Raw genomic sequence first — 19,948 nt, 5'->3', positions numbered from 1 at the left:
TTGCCTGGGAAATTCCACGGACAGAGAAGCCTGGCGGGCTACAGCCCACAACGTGGCAAAGAGTCAGACACACCTGAGCACACACAGGACCGCACGGCATGTGGGATCCTAGTTCCCCGACCAGGGATCGAACCTGCATCCCCTGCATTGGAAGCACAGGGTTTTAACCACTGGGCCACCAGGGAAGCCCCTGGATAATCTTTAGAACCATTTTAGGCTAACAGAAAAACTGAGAAGATGGTACCTCTTAATCAGTTTCCTGGTTAAGATCTCACACTGTGTAAAAGTTTTGTTACAATTAATGAACCGCGATGGATACACATCAATAACTGAAGTCAATGAGTTATTTAGATTTTCTTTTTCCATTCCACAGTCCTCTCCAGGACACATTACACTTAATTGTCAAGTCCCTTGAGGTTCCTCTCGGATGTGGCAGTTTCTCGGCCCTACCTTGTTTATGATGATCCGGACAGTTTTGAGGAGTTCCAGTCAGGTAGGTCTTGGGTTGCCCCACTATTAGATTCTGACTGATTTTTTTCCCCATCATTAGATGGGGGTTACAGGTGATCGGGAGAGGACTGTAGTACACCATCGTCATCACATCACATCCCACATTTATCATCTCATAAAGAAGGGCCACACTATCAACATGATTTATTACTGCTGATGTTGGCCTTGATTGCCTCACTCAGGGAGCATTTCACTTTCAGTAGCTGTTCCTCTGTAAAATGATTCTTTTCTTCCTCCTTCCCATACTGTACTCTTCGGAAGGAAGTCACTAAGTGCCGTCCACGCCTAAGGAGCAGTGAGGGCACCATATCTACATAGATTATCTGGAATTCTTCTGCATGTGAGATTTGTGTCTTCTCCTCATTTATTAATTTACTCATATGTATGCATTATATCCGTTTGTACTTACAGGTTTTGTTAATTTTATCTATTTTTGGCTGGGCTGGGTATTCCTAATGGAATTCCTATGTGCGGGCTTTCTCTAGCTGCGGTGATGCATTTTTTCATATTGATTTCTTTCCCTTAGAAATATTTTAAGGGAATTCCCTGGTGGTCCAGTGGTTAGGATTTGGCACTTTCACTGCCGGGGCCAAGGTCAATCCCTGGTTGGGGAACTAAGATCTTTCAAGGCACAAATTGCAGCCAAAAAAAAAAAAAAGAGAGAGAGAAATATTCATTTAACTTTGCCATGTCTTTTCATAGTTTGCTAATTTCTTTTTATTGCCAAATAACAATTCACTGTATGGATTTGTCAGGTTGTTTATATTTATTTACCTTTCCATATAAATTTTAGCATCAGTTGGTCAATATCCACAAAATAACTTACTGGGATTTTGATTTGGATTGCACTGAATCTATACATCAAGTGGGGACAAACTGACATGTTAATGATACTGAGTCTTCCAATCCACAAACATAGAATATTTCTCCATTTATTTAAATCTTCTTTGAATTCTTTCAGTATAGTTATATAGTTTTCTGCATATAGTTTCTGAACATATTTTGTTATATTTATACCTAGGTATTTCATTTTTTGGTGCTATTGTAAATGGCACTGCATTTTTTATCTTAAATTACAACTGTTCGTTGCTTTATACCCTTGTGACCTTGCTATAATCATTTATCAGCTCAGGAGGTTTTATTTGTTCTATTTGTTTCTTTATTTGTCTTATTCTTTATTTTGTTATTTTGTTTCATTTTTTAATTCTTTTGAACTGCCTATATTGACAATCATGTCACCTGCAAACAAAGAAAGCTATATTTTTTCCTTCCCGATCTGTATTTGTTTAATTTCCTTTTCTTGATGCACTGTCTAGGACTTCGAAAACAACACTGAATAAGAGTAGTGAGAAGAGACACCCTTGCCTTCTTCCTGGATTATTTTAAAGCAAGTCCCAGATGTCATATTATTTTATCTATAAATATTTGGATATATATAATGTCTTAAATATAAGGACCTTTTAAAAAAACATAACTACAATACATTACCACATCTTAAAAAGTCAATAATATCCCTTAATATCATCAAATCCAGAAAAGGATGTTTTTACACCTTTACTCTCATTATCTAGCACCCTCAGCCCATCATGTTACACACTGTATTGTGAACAAGGCTCTCTGCACACTTACCAAGACCTCTCCTTGCTCCACTGTGTGGATCTTCATGTAGGCCCCCACGGCAGCCTCCTTGGGGAGATCGCCATACTTGGTTTGGATCATGGGACATTTGATCAAATGAGAACACCTAGACCTGAAATTTGACAGCTTGTTAAAGAGAACTCGCTCGAAGCTCTCGATAATCAGCCCTTGCTCTACTGCATGTTAAGATCGCCCCTCCCTTCTCCCAGGTGGTGAGAAAACAGAAAATCCAACCCTGGGAGAGACTGACTGTCAGGAATTGTAGAGGTTTAAACAGGGAGGAGGCTTGGGAGAGGAGGATTTCATCAAACTTTTTGGCCAATCCATAAAACAAGTGGCCAATCCAGGTTCAAATCTCGATTGGACTGACTCTAAAGCCCTTATCTACTGACTCCCTTAGCTGAGTAGACTTTTATGAAAAAGCTCAGATTCAAAAAGGCCGAGTGATACACAGACAGAAAGTCACCACCAAAAAATGTATGCAGCCCCTTCTTCAGATGGGCTCCCTGAGAAAGGAAGCAGCTGACTGCCTGATGAGGCCCTGTGAGTTGGAGGCAGAGAAAGTAGACCCCAATATCAATCCCAGGACCTCTCTCAGCTGCCTTCTTTTTTAAGTCTTTTTTGAATTTGAATTCGTTACAATATTGCTTCCATTTTATATTGGTTTTCTGGCCACAAGGCATATGGGATCTTGGCTCCCCAACCAGGGATCAAACCCATACCCCCTGTATTGGAAGACAAAGTCTTAACCACTGGACCACCAGGGAAGTCCCCCTAGGCAGCCTTCTACAGACACCCCAGTCTTTGGGGGAAAGTTGTGATTGCTATCTCTGCTCTCCCCCCAGCATACCTGACAGTCTGCCCTGTAAGTTATATCCCCTTTCAACCAGACTCTGAACCCTCCAATCTGTCAAGGGCAATGCTTACCTGATTTTTGAGCCAAAGGTCTTTGGAAGAGTATTTCCTGAGGTTTTAATCTTCCTACTGAAGCTGGATCCTTCTTGCTCCTGGGCATTCTGGAGATGAAAAAGCTTCAGAAAACTAAAATCCTGTACAGGATATGACCTGATCTGGAATTCCTTAAATCTCTCCACAGGAGATAAATCTGTTAGAGAAAGCACAGGAAAACACATTAATGACTCTTTCCATACATGAGGATAAAACTGGTGGTGCCTGGAGGTGTATCATAGTCTTATGCATGGTGAGTCTGATGCACAGGGGAATTAAGAAAAACAGAAAAGGAAAATATTGTGGTTTCTGCGTATTTTCCCTCTGGGCCAGGCCCTGAGCTAGAGCTTTATAACCATTACATCCAGGTGAATGTCATTAGCCTGATTTAAGAGAGAAAATGAGAAGCAGAATTTAACACCCAGGAAAGGGCCGAAGGGCTTCCAGGTAAAGAATCCGCCTGCAATGCTGGAGATTCCGGTTCAATTCCTGAGTCGGGAAGATCCCCTGGAGAATGGATAGGCTACCCACTCCAGTATTCTTGGGCTTCACTGGTGGCTCAGATGGTAAAGAACCCGCCTGCAATGCGGGAGACCTGGGTTCGATCCCTGGGTCGGGAAGATCCCCTGGAGGAAGGCATGGCAACCCAGTCCAGTATTCTTGCCTGGAGAATTCCATGGACACAGGAGTCTGGCGGACTACAGTCCAAGGCATCACAAAGAGTTGGACACAACTGAGTGACTAAGCACAAAGGGCCAAAGCTTCAATTTGAACTCAGGTGTTTCTAATTCCAAGCTCGTGTCTTTCCATTAACAGATCACATTGATCTGGTTTTTCAAACTGGGACTGGGGGTTCAGTTCAGTTCAGTTCAGTCGCTCAGTTGTGTCTGACTCTTTGCGACCCCATGAACTGCAGCACACCAGGCCTCCCTGTCCATCACCAACTCCCGGAGTTCATTCAGACTCACGTCCATCGAGTCAGTGATGTCATCCAGCCATCTCATCCTCTGTCGTCCCCTTCTCCTCCTGCCCCCAATCCCTCCCAGCATCAGAGTCTTTTCCAATGAGTCAGCTCTTCGCATGAGGTGGCCAAAGTGCTGGAGCTTCAGCCTCAGCATCATTCCTTCCAAAGAAATCCCAGGGTTGATCTCCTTCAGAATGGACTGGTTGGATCTCCTTGCAGTCCGAGGGACTTTCAAGAGTCTTCTCCAACACCACAGTTCAAAAGCATCCATTCTTCGGCGCTCAGCCTTCTTCACAGTCCAACTCTCACATCCATATGTGACTGGGGGTAGGGGTAGCAATAAAAGATAAAGAGATGACCAGCCATAAGACCCTGAGCATGCGCTATGCCTAGCACAGTGCCTGCACCATAACAGGCCCTCTGTGAGAACTATTAAAAAGATTTCCACGAGAATACCACTCAGAAATGCTATGCTGAGTGAATGGAGCCAGACACTAAAAAGTACATACTCTATAATTCCATTTACATGAAACCCTAGGAAAGACAAATGGAACCTACAGTGATAGAAGACAGATAAGCAGTTGCCCAGGGCCAGGGGTGAAGGACAGAGATTGACTGGGAAGGGGCACAAGGGAACTTTTAGGGGTGCTAGAAATGTTCTATAACTTGGTTGTGGTGGTTACAACAGATGTAAATTTGGTAAAACTCATTGAACTACACACTTTAAATTTGTGTCTTTTATTTTGTGAAAATTGAACCTTAATGACATTGATTTAATAAACAGATCTCCTGAGAGTTCCCTGGTGGCCTAGTAGTTAGACTTTCACTGCCATGGTAGGGGTCAATCCCTGCTCAGGGAACTAAGATCTCACAAGCTGAGCAGCAAAGTAAAAAAAAAAAAAAAGAGCCCCAGTGTTAGAATTAATTGTTAAAATTAAAATTAATGTTAGTAGAAGTAAATCCAAACTACACAAGGAGTAGTACTGGAAAAACAGAGCACATGTTTTTTTAAAAGAAAAAAAACCCCGAAATACAACCTATTTAGAAGACGTTGTAGCAGTATTTATCAACGTTTAAATGCATTGCCAGTACACACTTGATCCAGTAATTCTAAGAATTTATCCAATATGTTTCTGTGCACAAGTATGCAAAGATAAACACACCAGGAAATTCACCACAGTAGGGTAATAGCGAAAAACAGAAAATAACCCAAAGTATTTGTAAAATATAATTGGTTTAATTGTAGTATGTCCATACAAGAGAATAAAACTCAGCTATTAAGAACCATAGATCTAAAAAAAAAAAAAGAACCACAGATCTAGATTTTTGCTTCCAACCAGAGTAAAAGGGACTAGATCCACGAGATCTACTCTCTCACCAGAAATTAATAAAATACTGGGCTGCTGCTGCTGCTGCCAAGTCGCTTCAGTCGTGTCCGACTCTGTGCGACCCCATAGACAGCAGCCCATCAGGCTCCCCCGTCCCTGGGATTCTCCAGGCAAGAACACTGGAGTGGGTTGCCATTTCCTTCTCCAATGCATGAAAGTGAACCCATTTCCTTCTCCAATGCATGAAAGTGAAAAGTGAAAGTGAAGCTGCTCAGTCGTGTCCGACTCTTTGCGCACGAGGCTCCTCCGTCCATGGGATTTTCCAGGCAAGAGTACTGGAGTGGGGTGCCATTGCCTTCTCCGAAAATACTGGGCTCAATACATTGAAAAAAAAAATGGTTTTCAAGACATTGGGCATCAGGCCATGAAGAATTATTATCCCTGCAAGATAGAAAACAAATGGGATGAGCTCTTCTATTGCCCCAACCGACCACCTGGAGGCTTTCTGGACAATGGTGCGGCAAAGGGAAACTCAGAAGGACTCCAGCCCTCTGTCCAAATTAACGTGACAGAAGCGAGAGTGCGGGAGAAGACAAGGCAGCTGCAGTTCACAGAGCACAGTTCCGGAGAGGAGAGGGCTGCTCAGGAGAGAGGTCTGAAGATCTTCCAAGGGTCTCCTTCAGTCTCAGCTGAGTGCTCAGCAACACACATATAATGTCAGGAAACCACCAGCGGAATGCAACCCCTAAGACGGCTCTCAATGATTCCCACCTCCTAATGGCCACACAGGTGTGTACTGTCCTCCCATTAAGTGTGGGCTGATTCTAACAGAGAGAATACAGCAGAAGTGACAGGATGTCACTTTTGAGATGAGGTTTTAAAGATTGTGGCTTTCACCCTTGGGTATACTCTGTTGCTCTCTCTCTCTCCAGGGGAAGCAAGCTGCCATGTCAGAAAAATAGCCCCGTAGAGATACTCACAAGATGAGGGACTAAGTAAAGTTTGCAAACAGCCATTAAATGACCTTGGAAGTGGGTCCCTCTTAACTGAGTCTTCACATGAGAACACAGCCCCTGGAAGACAGCTGCAACCTCACAAGAGAACTTGAGCCAGAGGCACTTGGCTAAGCCATGCTCAAAATTCTGACCCACAGGAACTGAGAAATAAGAAGTATTGCTTTAAGTCATTAGGTTTGGGATAATTTGTTCTGCAGTAATAGATATTGCATAGTAGTAACAGGAGTAATACCCAAGGCTGGGGAAAGAAACACCTAAAATGTTTAAAGATGATGTTTAAATCATCAGAGTTCTCAATAGACCAAAACCAGTTCCTGTCCCCAATAGCTAGATTAGAAAGCCTCACAAGTAAAAACGGTTTTGTCTCATAAATGGGACAAAACTAGCTCTAGATTAACTGCTCTGATCTTACCTACCAAAGTCTAAGTGCTAGTTTTTAATAAGATTAAAATATTTCCAAATAACTGACCTGCATCCCAGAAACAAATCTAAGAAATATTTACAGGAATTTAAAAATATGCAGCACTCAAAATTCAGTTTGTGGCATTCTGTGAAAATTTAACAAACATGCAAAGAAGTAGGAAAATATGAACCATATGAACCATATAAAGAGAAAAAAGCAAAGAATTGAAACTGACTCAGAAATGATACAGATGACAGAATTAGTATGTAAGGACATTAAAATAGTTACTATCATTGTATTCCAAAGAGGAAATTTTGTGTACATTAAGCAGAAGAATAGAAATTATTTTTTTAAAGCCCCAAATCAAATTTCTAGATGTGAAAACTGCAAGGTCTGAAACGAAAAAATGTATTGGATAGGATTAATAGCAGATTAGATAATGCAGAAGAAAGACTGATAAAGTCAAACACATAGCAATAAAAATTATTTAAAATGACAGAGAGGAAAAAAGACAACAGCAAAATATTATTAGAGCATCAGTAAAAGAACTTCAAGCAGCCCAATATACATATGATTTGAGTCTCCAAAGTGGAGGAGAAAAAAAGAGCATTTTAAAAATAATGGTTAAAGATTCCAAATCTGATGAAAAATATAAACCCAAAGATCCAAAAATTAAATGAACCCCAAGCATAGAAACATGATGAAAATTTTCCCAAGGCACAATGTAATCAAATTGCTTAAAACTGATAAAAAGAAAAATTTTAAACTAACCAGGGCAGGGCAGTGGTGATGATTTTACCACTTACATTGAATTGCTCCATTGTACACCAGGAACTAACATACTGTTATGGGTCAGTTTTACTTCAAAAATAAACAAACGAACTCGTAGAAAAAGAGATCAGATTTGTGGTTACCAAAGGTGGAGTGTAAGGGAGAAGGAACTGGCTGAAGGTGGTCAAAAGGTACAAACATCCAGTTATAAGATAAATACTAAGTAACAGAGGTGCAATGTACATGATTAATATAACTAACATCACTATATGTTATATAAGAAAATTGATGAGAGTAAATCCTAAGAGTTCTTATCACAAGAAAAATGCTTTCTTTTTCTTTTGTATCTATATGAAATGATTAATGTTCACTAAATTTATTGTGGTAATCATTTCATGATGATTTGTAAGTCAAACCATCTTTCTGTTTACCTTAAACTTACATAGTGTTACATGTCAATTGTATTTTGATAAAACTGGAAGAAAAAATAACAACCTCGGCAAAAAGGCATAGTATGTATAAAGGATATAAAAAGTTATGCAAAGAGATTATACAAGGGTAAGAATGTTGGCAGACTTCTTACTGAAAACAATGTGAGCCAGAAGACAGACTTTAAGGCAAGTCTTTAAAATATTGAGCAAAAAAAAAAAAAAACGACTGTAAATCCTGAATTCTGTACCCAATATAACATTTATTTATAAAATTAATACAAAATCATTCTTAAACATAGAAAAGCTGAAAGAAATGTTAAAGGAAGCACTTTGGGCAGGAAGAAATGGTACTATGGAAATCTGATCTATACAAAGGCATGAAAAAAATCAGGAATGGTACCACATAAAGACAAAACAGTTTTGTTCTTATTATTTAAATGTTTAAAATACAATTATTTGAAGCAAAAATAATAACCATGTGTTGTAAGGTTTTTAACATATCTGAAGGTAGAATGCACGACAATAGCACATCTGAGAGGGGAGAAACACAAGTATCCTGCTGCAAGGTTCTGATTCTATACGTGAAATAGCATAATATCACTTGAAGGCAGCCTGCGATAAGTTAAAGGTACATACAACAAACTACAAAGCAACCACTAAAACAACATGACAGAGCTAATAAGCCAACACAGAAAATGAAATGGAATCATATAAAATAATCCAAAAGGAGGCAGGGGAGAAAAAGAATGTACTTAATACTGCTGAACTGTGTGCTTAAAAATAAAGATTAACTTTATGTTACGTGTATTGTACCATAGTAAAAAAAAAAAAAAAAAATTGGGGAAAAAAAGTGTGAGATGTAGCTTTTTCTCTGGTGGATTAGCAATGGAAAAGAGAGAAAAAGGACAGACGTGAGAAGAGAACTGAAATTTACTGAGTACCTGCTAGGCACTGTGCATACAAGATTTCCCCTCATTCAGTAGCAACCTCTGTGATAACGACAGTGAACACCATCTATGTACTAACACATCTAGGTAGTGTTCTAAGAGTGTTATATATTCATTTGCTTAATTTTATAACAAGCCTACATGGTAGATACAAGGGTCTGCCTTACAGACTCTGAGGGCATCAGTGTGCAGGCATACAGAATCACTTGCCCAGTGTTCACAGCGAGTAAGAGAAGGACCCTAGGCTTATGCTCTTAACCACAACACACAGCGACAGGCTCCAAGACACCAGCCCCAGAGGCCTGAATACTCACCAAAGTCGCCCTGCTAATCAGTGGAACTCACACCCAGCTCTGGCTAGCCCCAGGCTATCTTTTCTCCACCCCTCTCCCTAGAAGACCCTGAGGCCGAGGGGAAAGGCTGAAAGGGGCTGCAGGGGTCAGCAGAAGCCTCACCTGGAGGCCGTGTGGACCCGTTTTCCACAGCTGGTAGAAGATTGTCTATCCTGCCAGGCTTTTCTAGCTCTAGGTTTCTGCAGGATGCGGTGGACCAGGCACCAGGAAGCTGCAGGATCAAGCGCCCCCTGCTGGCCGCCGGATGTGGATGTCTGCTTACCTTTGAGGTGGATGTTTGGAGGTCCGTCGTCTATGAGCTGCAGATGCTCCCAGATCCACTTATGGTAGAAGGGCGAGCTCTCAAGGTCTATCAACCTCAGGACTTCACAGATGCCCTGGACACGTAAGGGACACAAGCAGAGGGGTCAACCCCAGCTCCAAGCAGGACAGGCTTTGAAGATAAGCTCTTTTTTGTTTTACTTGCTTCATGCAAGCGGTTCGAGGTCCTTTTTAAAACTGAAAATGCTATCTACTCATAATTTAAAAATTCAAATAGCTAAACAGCACGAGAACTAAAAAAAAATCACCATTAAGGATGTTATACATATTTTAAAATTTGATATATATTGTCAACCAACCCTCTAGATACATTAGATAAGTTTACACTCTCCCCAATAGTGCATAACAGAACCCATTGTAATACATCTGTGTAATACACTGACAACTTGGTTTTCACAGCCCTTTTAATCTTTCCTAACCCGAGAGATAAGAAAGATTTGTCATTTTTCATATGCATTTCATATCTTTATTAGACCTTAATTTTTTAAAAAATTTGGCCACATCACACAGCTTGTGGACTTTTAGTTCCCCAACCAGGAACTGAAGCCAGGCCCTTGTCAGTGTAAGCATGGAGTCCTAACCACTAGAAAGTCAGGGAATTCCCAATCTTAATCTTTTTTAGTAGGAACTCTAAGAGACCCATTAGGATTAATGTTCAAGATAGATTACTGTTGAAGAGATCAAACATTTTAATAAGCCCTTATTATATTCCAGGCATTGTGTTAGGAGCTTTATTCAACATTCATTCGACAAACATTTATCCATTGGGAACTGCAGGTACTAGAAAAATACACATGAGCAGTTCTCTCTGGAAAGATTCTCATGGGTGTTTAATCACATCTGAATCTGTGGAGAAAACAATTTCACCATGTGTTCCCAAATGATAAACTGTTCAAAATGAGTTGATTACGGGCATTAATTATGTTTGCAATGCTAGCAGAAATCATGTTCTCCAACTTTGCCCAGGCCCCAAGGACACCCAGCCACCCAAGGCCGATTTCTCCCTCTAGTGGCAATAAGAGTAAACTATCGGAGTGGGGACAACTGTTCAAACAGCTGGCCAAGTGGGAAATAAAAATGACGAAACAGAGTAGCCCCTTTAGACGTGGCAGGTGCTCTTCAACTCCAGCCAGAAGGGCCACACCAGAATACACCCCGGTGTTGCCTGATCTTCTGAATATTCAGAAGAAGCCAGAGATCAGAATTTTCATGTATTATAGAATCTTCACATTAACAATGAAATCAGGGGTCCTGCTTCTTTTGCCTACTCAGGCTTTTCTAGTTGTGGCTCCAGGGCTCCAGAGCATGTGCGCTCAGTAGCTGAGGTGGGATCTTCGTTCCCCAACTAGGGGTCAAACCCACGTCCCCTATACTGGAAGGCAGATTCCTAACCACTGGACCACCAGGGAAGTCCCATAAGTTGGGTTTTAACAGAAGACTGTAAGGGGCTAGTCAACTCATCTGCTAGTCAAGGGGCCCTCTACCTGCTGTCACTTTGTGACATCTATATTCTTTTTCTCAGAATGAAATTCAAGCATCAGAAATCAGCTGTGATGCTTATTTAGAAGCAGATTTCCAGAGTTAATGAAGCAGAGTCTCTGGGATGAGGCAGGACTCTGCCTGTTTTAAGAAGCATGCTAGGAGTTCTTTATGCATGCCAAAATTTAAAAACTCTTCCCCTAGGTCAGGCGCCCTCCAGCTTTAGTGCACATCAGAATCACTTGGAAGCACAGGTCAGTGTTGCCAGGACACAGAGTACTGAGCTCTGTCCTCCCAGAGTTTTGGGTTTACTAGCTCTTGCGTGGGCCTAAGAATCTGAATTTTTTAGTGAGTTCCCAGGTGATGCTGATGCTGCTGGTCCAGCAGCAACACTTCGAGAACCACTGGATTAGAAGATGACTGAGTAGAGTGAGCCTGTGCTAAACTAATCTCATCCTCACAGACTATGAAGTAAGTACACAGTCTCATTTTACAGATGAAGAAATGAAGGCTCAACCAGAGTAAGAACTTTCTGTTAGTCAGGATGTCATTATCATGCTGATTAAAGGAAGTCTTGAATTTATACCCCTCGCCACACATCTCTCTCATCTTTCCTGGTTATATAGTATCAAAAGAGTTTAGAGTCAACTAGGGGGACACATGGCCTTCCTGGCTTTGGAGGCAATCACCCCAAAATTTTAGGAAAGAGGAAGCAGAAATCAGGGAGGAGAAGGAATAGTAAGTTACTGAGGTTGGCCTTGCCAGGTGGCGCTAGTAGTGAAGAACCCGCCTGCCAATGCAGGAGATGTAAGAGATGCAAGTTCAATCCCTGGGTCGGGAAGAGCCCCTGGAGAAGGAATAGCAACCCACTCCATATTCTTGCCTGGAGAATCCCATGGACAGGGGAGCCTGGTGGGCTACAGTCCATAGGATTGCACAGAGTCGGACACGACTGAAGCGACTCAGCACACAGGTTGGCCTTCAGGGCTCTCCCCTACCAGTTCCTCCTCTAGGCCCTCTCCCACCTCTTCTCACACGACAATAGGATTCTCCAAACTTACCAAACTATTCCCTGCCCTCCACTGGCAAGGACCTCACCCTCATCCTCACCCTCCTCTGGGTCAGATTCTGTGCACTGAATTCCCCTTCAGTGTTAAGCGTGTAGAGGCCAGCAGCCAAACACTACATTTCCCATGCTCCCCTGCTGCTCAGGCTCTGGATGTGATTTTTTTTTTTTAATTCTTGTATTTATTTATTTGGGGCTGTGCTGGGGCTTTGTTGCCGTGTGAGGGCTTTCTCTAGCTGCGGTGTGCGGGCTTCTCGTTGCAGTGGCTTCTCTTGTTGTGGCGCACAGTCTCTCAGAGGGGTGGGCTTCAGTGGGCGTGGCACATGGGCTTAGTTGCCCTGCGGTATGCGGGATCTTCCCGGGCCAGGGATCGAATCTATGTCCCCTGCATTGGCAGGTGGATTCCTAACCACTGGACCATCAGGGAAGTCCCTGGATGTGATTTAGCTTCCACCAATCCAATGAAGCTGGGCAAGGCTTGGTTATGGAACTGAGGGACATCCACTTTGTCAGTGGAGACAGTGGTTGTAAAGGTGGCTTCCTAAACTTGGCAGGGGCAGCAAGTATCAGGGACAGTCCAGTTCTGGATTCTGGTCTGAAGTTATGTGAGAGTCACTTTCAGTCCAAAGCCTGTTTATTCAGGTCTCCCCTCACTAGTAAATCTGTTAGTCATTTAACATCCCATTTACAGTAAATCCCTTTCCTGCTTACACTAGCTAGACTTGACTGTTCTCTCGGACTGAACACAGAATCACAACACAAACACACTCCTGGAGATGCTCAAACAACCTGCTCCTGGGTAAAGTGTATCCATGTCTATACATTTTACTGTTATGAAGGGTGCATTACACACAACTTATTAACAGTAGTAAAATGGGCTTCCCTGGTGGCTCAGAGGTTAAAGCGTCTGCCTGGAATGCAGGAGACCCAGGTTCGATCCCTGCGTCAGGAAGATCCCCTGGAGAAGGAAACGGCAACCCACTCCAGTACTCTTGCCTGGAGAGTCCCATGGAGGGAGGAGCCTGGTGGGCTACAGTCCATGGGGTCGCAGAGAGTCGGACACGACTGAGTGACTTCACTTTCACTTTCAAAATTGTACCACACTCTTATTGGAAATTCTATGTAGCCAACTGATTCTCACAGAACGCTTTCGTTGATGTTGGCTAAACTCACATGCCTGTAGCTAGCCTGTAGTCACAGTTCAACCATGATTTGACAAATTAAGTTACGTGCCAAACTACTCTTTTCCCCAAATAATTAATAATTATTTGTAATCCACTGACTTGTAATCCACTGGTAAACTCTTTCTCACCCTCATATAAATTATATTCATTACACTGAAACCTCTTTCAGGTTTAACACTATGTATATTAACTTTCCTGGTGGCTCAATGGTAAAGAACCCACCTGCCAACGCAGGAGATGCAGGTTCGATCCCTGGGTCGGGAAGATGCCCTGGAGAAGGAAACGGCAGCCCGCTCCAGTATCCTTGCCTGGGAAATCCCATGGACAGAGGAGCCTGGTGGCCTACAGTCCAGAGGGTCGCAAAAGAGTTGGACGTGACTTTGAGACTAAACAACACTATGCGTATCAGAACTTCACCTCTTCATCAATGAGGACTTTTAGGATGAATCTATGATGGGTCTTTCTTAAATACTGGAAAAACATTTTCTTAATTTTGTTTTCTTTACAACGTAACAGCTAGAGACCCAGCCCACTGTGGAATTTAATCTGCATTATAAATATTTTCCATATAGCTTTCTTTAGACAGTCAGCAAGGTCATAAATCAATGCCTGACTTAAGAGTGTCTGCCTATTTCCCTTGCATACATACTTCCACTATGGCTGATTTTCAGCTACCAGTGGGAAGTCGCTGAGCACGGAATTGAGAAGAGACGTGCACAGCGTTTAGATTTCCACCACACGGATATGACAGGCAAAAGCAACCTCAAGCGCACAGATAATAGTAAAATGCAATAACGCTCAGGAATGATACGTTTTCCAGTATTAATAGCCTTGTTTTCAATATAATATATTTAATTGTAATTAAATAAATTAAATAAATTCCTGAGAACTTAACAATCAGCTTTCACCGGCCAGGAGTAGCCAGCTCCAGCACACAACCAATCTTGACCCCTGCTTTTGTTTGCTGCTGCTGCTGCTAAGTCACTTCAGTCGTGTCTGACTCTGTGCGACCCCATAGATGGCAGCCCACCAGGCTCCTCCGCCCCTGGGATTCTCCAGGCAAGAGCACTGGAGTGGGGTGCCATTGCCTTCTCTGCTGCTTTTGTCTAAGCGTCCTATATTTCAAGGCTCATCCCCCACTTCACCTTCTCCAGGAAGCCCTCCTGAGAGCCTTCAGCCTTTCAAGAGTTTCCTATCCTGAATTCTTATAATTCACAGAGTTTGCACTAATTGCTCGGTAACTGGCACTGACAACTTTGTTTGTCTACACACAGAATCTAGTGGAGAATATATATAAGGAGAGAGAACCAGCCTTTTCCACCTTTGTATCCCTCCAGGGCCTGAACCAATGTGTCATGACCTTGGCAAAAACTTGCCAAATGTTTGTGTTGGTTTAACATGTAAACCATAGGTCTATGGGAAATACTAAAAGTCCTGGGGCAGAGTTCTGGCTCTGCCACTGGCTAGCTGGGTGGCCTTTCCTAAGGCATCTTAGCCTCAGCTTCCTCAACTATAAACTTGGAATAATAATACCTTCCTGGTAGAGCTCTGGTGAAGATTTATGGTGGAATGGTACTTGATACATGGCTGTTCATCAAAGCACTGTTTGAAAAAGCAAGTGTTGAGATAACCTAAATATCCATCAATTAGGGAACTGGTTAGATAAATTAAAATACAACCATACAGTAAAATACTACACAATGTTAAGAGAGAATGAGTAAGTTCTTTAGGTACTGATATGGAGCAACCTATAGAAACACTTATAAGTGAAACAGCAAAGTGCAGAAGAGTCTGTATATGGTGATGCGACTTACGAAAGGAAAAAACACACTCATGCATCTGCCTGTGTACACAGACAATGTGTGCAGAACAGACATAAGAAACTGGTGCCAGGGGTGGTCTGTGAGGAGGGGTAGAATGGGGAAGAGAGGGGAAAGGGAGCCATCACTCTTGTGAGTATTTTGAATTTTGAACCATGTGAAGTACTACCTATTCCAAAGTAATGCAAAACAAGATTAATGATGCCCAGGAGTGAAGAGCCCCTCCCCCCCGAAATGGTGGTTTTGACGATGAGGATGTTGGTGGTGATAATGAGCTACTTAGGGGTTTGAGCAGAGTCAACAGTTGACAGAAAGGTGGACTCAAGTCAATCCCAAGCCCCAGCTTCTGGGAAAAGGAGCCTTGGGGTCAGACAGACCTGGGTTCAACCCTGCCTCTGCCCCTGATCAACTGCATGAACTTGAACAAGCCACTTAACACCGTCCCTTTCGTGTCTATAAAACAGGAATGATGACAATAGCAACATCCTTTGGTTACACAGTAAACACACAATAAATTTAAATTTTTCTTTTCATTATCAACCAACAGAGAAGTTGGCAAAGGACATAAAGCAATTCGCAAAATACAAAATTGAGATAGCAAACAAATAGGATTAATCTCGTTAGTAATCAGAAAAATTATGTAAATTGAATTCTCAAAGAGGTAGTAACCGTACCTATGAAATTATTGGAAAAGATAAAATTTATATAGTAAACAAGATTAATCGCGCCAATAATCTAAAAGAATATATATAAGTTAAATCCTCAAAGAGGTAATAACTGTCACCTATTAAATTAAAAAAACCTTTGAGAGAGCGACTGGTAGAGGTTGGTGGCACTGACAAAGCTGTATGTTGCTGGGAGCTAGAGAAAGTGGAGCCCTCCTTCTGGAAAGCAATTTGCTCTGAGAGTCAAAAAAACGGTGATTTTAAGAAATATCACTTTTGAAAATCTATTCCCAGGTGATGAGCTCATTTTCTCCTCTTCCTGGAAATTTTTATAATACGGTCATTATCACTTTTACAATTTTAAGATAATAATTTAAAAAAGTGATCTGGAATCCTTAAAATTCAATTGCCAAATGCACAATTTAAATATGTATCTATAAATAAACACATAGATGAGCTCAAGGAAAGAGAACCCACCCCCAACACTTGCCTTCTTTCTGATGGAACAGCTCTGTATCTTAACGATCACAGAAACCCTCTGAGGGTGGGAGGCCAAAGAGTGTCCTTTGCTTTTTTAAACTCAGTCACTCAGTTGTGACTCTTTGCAACCCCATGGACTGAAGCCCATCAGGGTCCTTTGTCCAAGGAATTTTCCAAGCAACCAGGATGTGGGTGCTCAGAAAAGGATGTGCTGGGACTTCCCTGGTGGTCTAGTGGTTAGGAACTCACCTTCCAGTGTAGGGGGAGGGGCTCAATCCCTGCTCAGGGAACAAAGATCCCACATGCCTCATGGCCAAAAGAACAAAACATTAAAAAAGAAAAGAAACACTATTGTAACAAATTCAATAAAGACTTTTAAAAAATGGTCCAGGTCAAAAAAAAAAATTAAAGAAAAGGACATATGGCAAACCAGGGTTCCACCCGGTCACCTGGCCACAGGATGCCAGACTAGCCATGGTCTCCTTAGCTTCACCACCCCTGCCCCAGACTCTCACCTCACAGACAAACATGATGGAGGACGATTCTATAAAGTCCTTTGAGATCAGCTGTCCGTAGGAGAACTTCTCTACCTTCCCCAGGACTACGAGCTTCCAGAGCGTCTCATCGGACCAGGAGTGAAACAGGTCCATCTTCCTGAGGGGAAAAGCCTGTGAGACTTCCTCACTGTCCATCACGGCAGAGGCCTAGCACTTGGCGATTCCTGGAAAGGGAGTGTGTGCTCCTGCTCTGGCCGAGGCCTGAGGTGGATGACTTCGCACCCGTCCTGCTCGCTAGCCCCGCCTGCAGCCGGCCTCCTGTCACTTGTCCTTTGCTCCCCTGCCCTCTTCTTCTCAAGGCCCTGCCCTCCAACTGCTCCCCTCACTGCACCTCAGAGGCACCCGAGCTACTGGGGCTTTGTTCTCTTTCGATCCTCCCTCCAGAAGCTTCTTCCAGCTGAATCCCCCACTAACCTGGCGACCACTAAACTGCTCCCATTCCAAAGAATACCCTAGAGTTCCTCACTTCAGCTGTCCTCTCCCCCAGCCCAGCAGTCCAGGCCCTGCCTCTGGTTTGAGCAGCTCATTCCAACCCTTGTCTCCCTCCTCCAGTCTACTGACTGCCGGTCCTCAGCCCTGGGCCAGGGGATGGCAGAGGTCAGGACCCTCTTCTTTTGGCCTGTTGGTGCCCTATGGTGGAAGGCCCACCCTGTGATGACCACCCCTTCTTTGACCTCAAACCTAGTATACCATAAATCATGGGCTTTCATAGGTGGCCCCACTGGGCTGCTAATAAGCATCACAGATCTTTTCTCAGCTCCAATTTATGAGCTCAGAACTCGGGTGACTCAGGCCTCAAGCTGGGGGTGGGGGCAATGAGCTCCATCGGGGCATCAAAGGGGAACAGGGTCGGCACTGTGTGCAAGGAGGAGAGGGGTCTGGAGACAAGGAGGAAAGCGGGGCGACTAGAGAAGGAGCGCCTCCTGGGCCAAGACTGGGCCACACACTTCCCATGAACATGGCACTGGATTCTTACAATGACCTCGGACAGAGGAATCCTGATCCCCACTTTCCAAGGCAGGAGATGAAAGCCCAGGGAAGTGAAGTGACCTGTCGAGAGTCCTGTGGCGAATAAACTCAAGAGCTGTGATTAGAACATGGCCCTATTTTTCTTCCACTGTATGAAAATATGAACTGCCCCCCCCTTCAGGACTGAGTCCGCCCTTGAAGGGCGGCGGCCCCTTCATGGGGGTGGCTCTCTTAGCTCCAGCCCACAGAGGCCAGAGCCCTCTGCCCATCACACTTCTCTCTGCCTCTGCATCCCTGCAACCTGTATCCTTGGTGCCAGCATGGATGCTGCAATTGATTTTCACTCTTTTCCTCAAGGTGACGAACTAAAGATAACTGGATGAGCACCTGTCTGTGCCTGGCACTGTGACAACAGAGAGAAGATGATGGTGAAAAGGCAGGCCTGGCCTTGCTGCCGAGCTGCTTGCTTACTGTCTGATGGCGCAAGAATTATAGTTTGGATGGGGCTTTAAGGAAACACAGGGTGTGACAGAAGCACTGAGGGGGGCACCCACTCTATTCTGGGATGCAGGGAGGTGGCCTTGGTGAGGGAGGTGAGGCAGTGAAGCCTGGGGACTTCTAAGTCAGACATTCTGGACACATCACCATCCTGAGCTTCGCTTTCTTCACTATGAACTGGGGAGAATGAGAAACAACACGGTGGGATTGAATGTTCACATTAGATAAAGTGGGTGGTACAAAAGGCTGAGCCCAACAAGTGTGCAAAGCATGTTACCAGCTCATTAAGAAAGGGATATTTGAGCTGCGACCTGAAGGTATAGTAGGAGTTTGCTAGACAGAAAAGTTGAAGTTGGGTGGGAGGTGGGTCCCAAAGAGCATTTCAGGTAGAGAGAATGGCACCCAGTGTTCCCCACCGGGCCGAGGACAAAGGTGCCTAAGAAACACAGGAGGAAGGTGCTGGCTGGCAGAGTTACCTAAAAAATTCAAACCGAAGCTGAGCATCCTTTTCAACTTCTTGGTCCAGCTTATTCGCCATGAAATCCTCTCGGTCGACAACCAAGAACTCCGTTTCTTCCATACAGACCACGGTGGCCCTTCTCACTGTAGAGCTGAGGGAACCCATTTCCTGTTGAATGGACAGGAGCACAGGCAAATGAGAGGCACCCTGAGCTTTCTGTCCGCAGCCTTGACCACCTCTTCCCCGTTTCCATCTCCCCCCAGAAATCTCTCTTCCCCAGAATGCGGGTTCCCTGGCCCATCCTGTGCCCCTGCTCACTCCCTGCTGCTGGGGCTCGACCCCCTGCCCCTCCACCACCCACCGCCATATGCTGCCTGTGGAAAAGAGGCAACCAGGCTTGACCAAGGCAGGGAAAGGAAGCTGGAGAGGCCTTGCTGAGGGTTCACTGCATCTCTGGGGGTTACAGAGAGAACATACTCCTTAAAACATCACAGATGAAATGGTCGGACTTGGACATTACCAGGCCCAGCTCAATCGGCATTTGACAGGGCAGGGACTCGCACGAAGCAGAAGGCAGGACTGGGCCGGGCCTGGAGGTTCCAGCAGGAGTCCTGTCACCCCCAACCCCTCCCCAGGAGGGCAGACCCTTCCCCCGTGCTCACCCCAAAAGAGCTGCCCTTTTGCAGCAACGTCGGGTGGGGATCCAGGAAGGCACTGCTGCCATCCTCGTCCTCCGTCACGGCCACGGTGCCCAGGTAGATAAAATAAAAGCTGTTGCCCCTCTGGCCCTTCTTGACGATCACACGCCTGCGACTAAACCTGGGGAAAGACCGTGGCCGGTTGGTCTGGTAGCAACACACAGTCTGGTCCCTGCCAGGAGGATATCTAGATGGCCTGCTCTTTGTTCTGGAGGGTGAAAGCACAGACGGGCTTCCCAGGTGGCACTAGTGATAAAGAACCCGCCTGCCAGTGCAGGAGATCTAAGAGACTCGGGTTCGATCCCTGGGTTGGGAAGATCCCCTGGAAGAGGACATGGCAACCCACTCCAGTATTCTTGCCTGGAGAATTCCAAGGACAGAGGAGCCTGGCGGGCTACAGTCCATAGGGTCACAAAGAGTTGGACACGACTGAAGTGACTGA

At 44.1% G+C, this 19,948-nt stretch overlaps 1 protein-coding gene and 1 non-coding gene across 2 annotated transcripts in view; one reads left to right on the top strand and one right to left on the bottom strand.

Annotated features, from left to right (window-relative positions):
* CNBD2 (cyclic nucleotide binding domain containing 2) overlaps nucleotides 1–19,948 on the bottom strand; it is a 53,494-nt gene that overhangs the window by 11,880 nt on the left and 21,666 nt on the right. Inside the window, exons 6-11 of the mRNA XM_068986815.1 lie at nucleotides 19,471–19,627; nucleotides 18,825–18,976; nucleotides 16,840–16,978; nucleotides 9,572–9,686; nucleotides 3,076–3,253; nucleotides 2,140–2,260 (exon numbers count right to left, since the gene is read on the bottom strand). Coding sequence (XP_068842916.1) covers nucleotides 2,140–2,260; nucleotides 3,076–3,253; nucleotides 9,572–9,686; nucleotides 16,840–16,978; nucleotides 18,825–18,976; nucleotides 19,471–19,627 — 862 coding nt within the window. The remainder of the gene's footprint in view (nucleotides 1–2,139; nucleotides 2,261–3,075; nucleotides 3,254–9,571; nucleotides 9,687–16,839; nucleotides 16,979–18,824; nucleotides 18,977–19,470; nucleotides 19,628–19,948) is intronic.
* TRNAS-GGA (transfer RNA serine (anticodon GGA)) lies at nucleotides 13,056–13,128 on the top strand. Its single transcript has one exon. It is a non-coding gene; the product is annotated as a tRNA-Ser (tRNA).

Source organism: Capricornis sumatraensis, chromosome 15 (assembly GCF_032405125.1).
Source record: "Capricornis sumatraensis isolate serow.1 chromosome 15, serow.2, whole genome shotgun sequence".
Lineage (NCBI taxonomy): Eukaryota > Metazoa > Chordata > Mammalia > Artiodactyla > Bovidae > Capricornis > Capricornis sumatraensis.
This window is presented reverse-complemented; position numbering and strand designations above follow the sequence as displayed.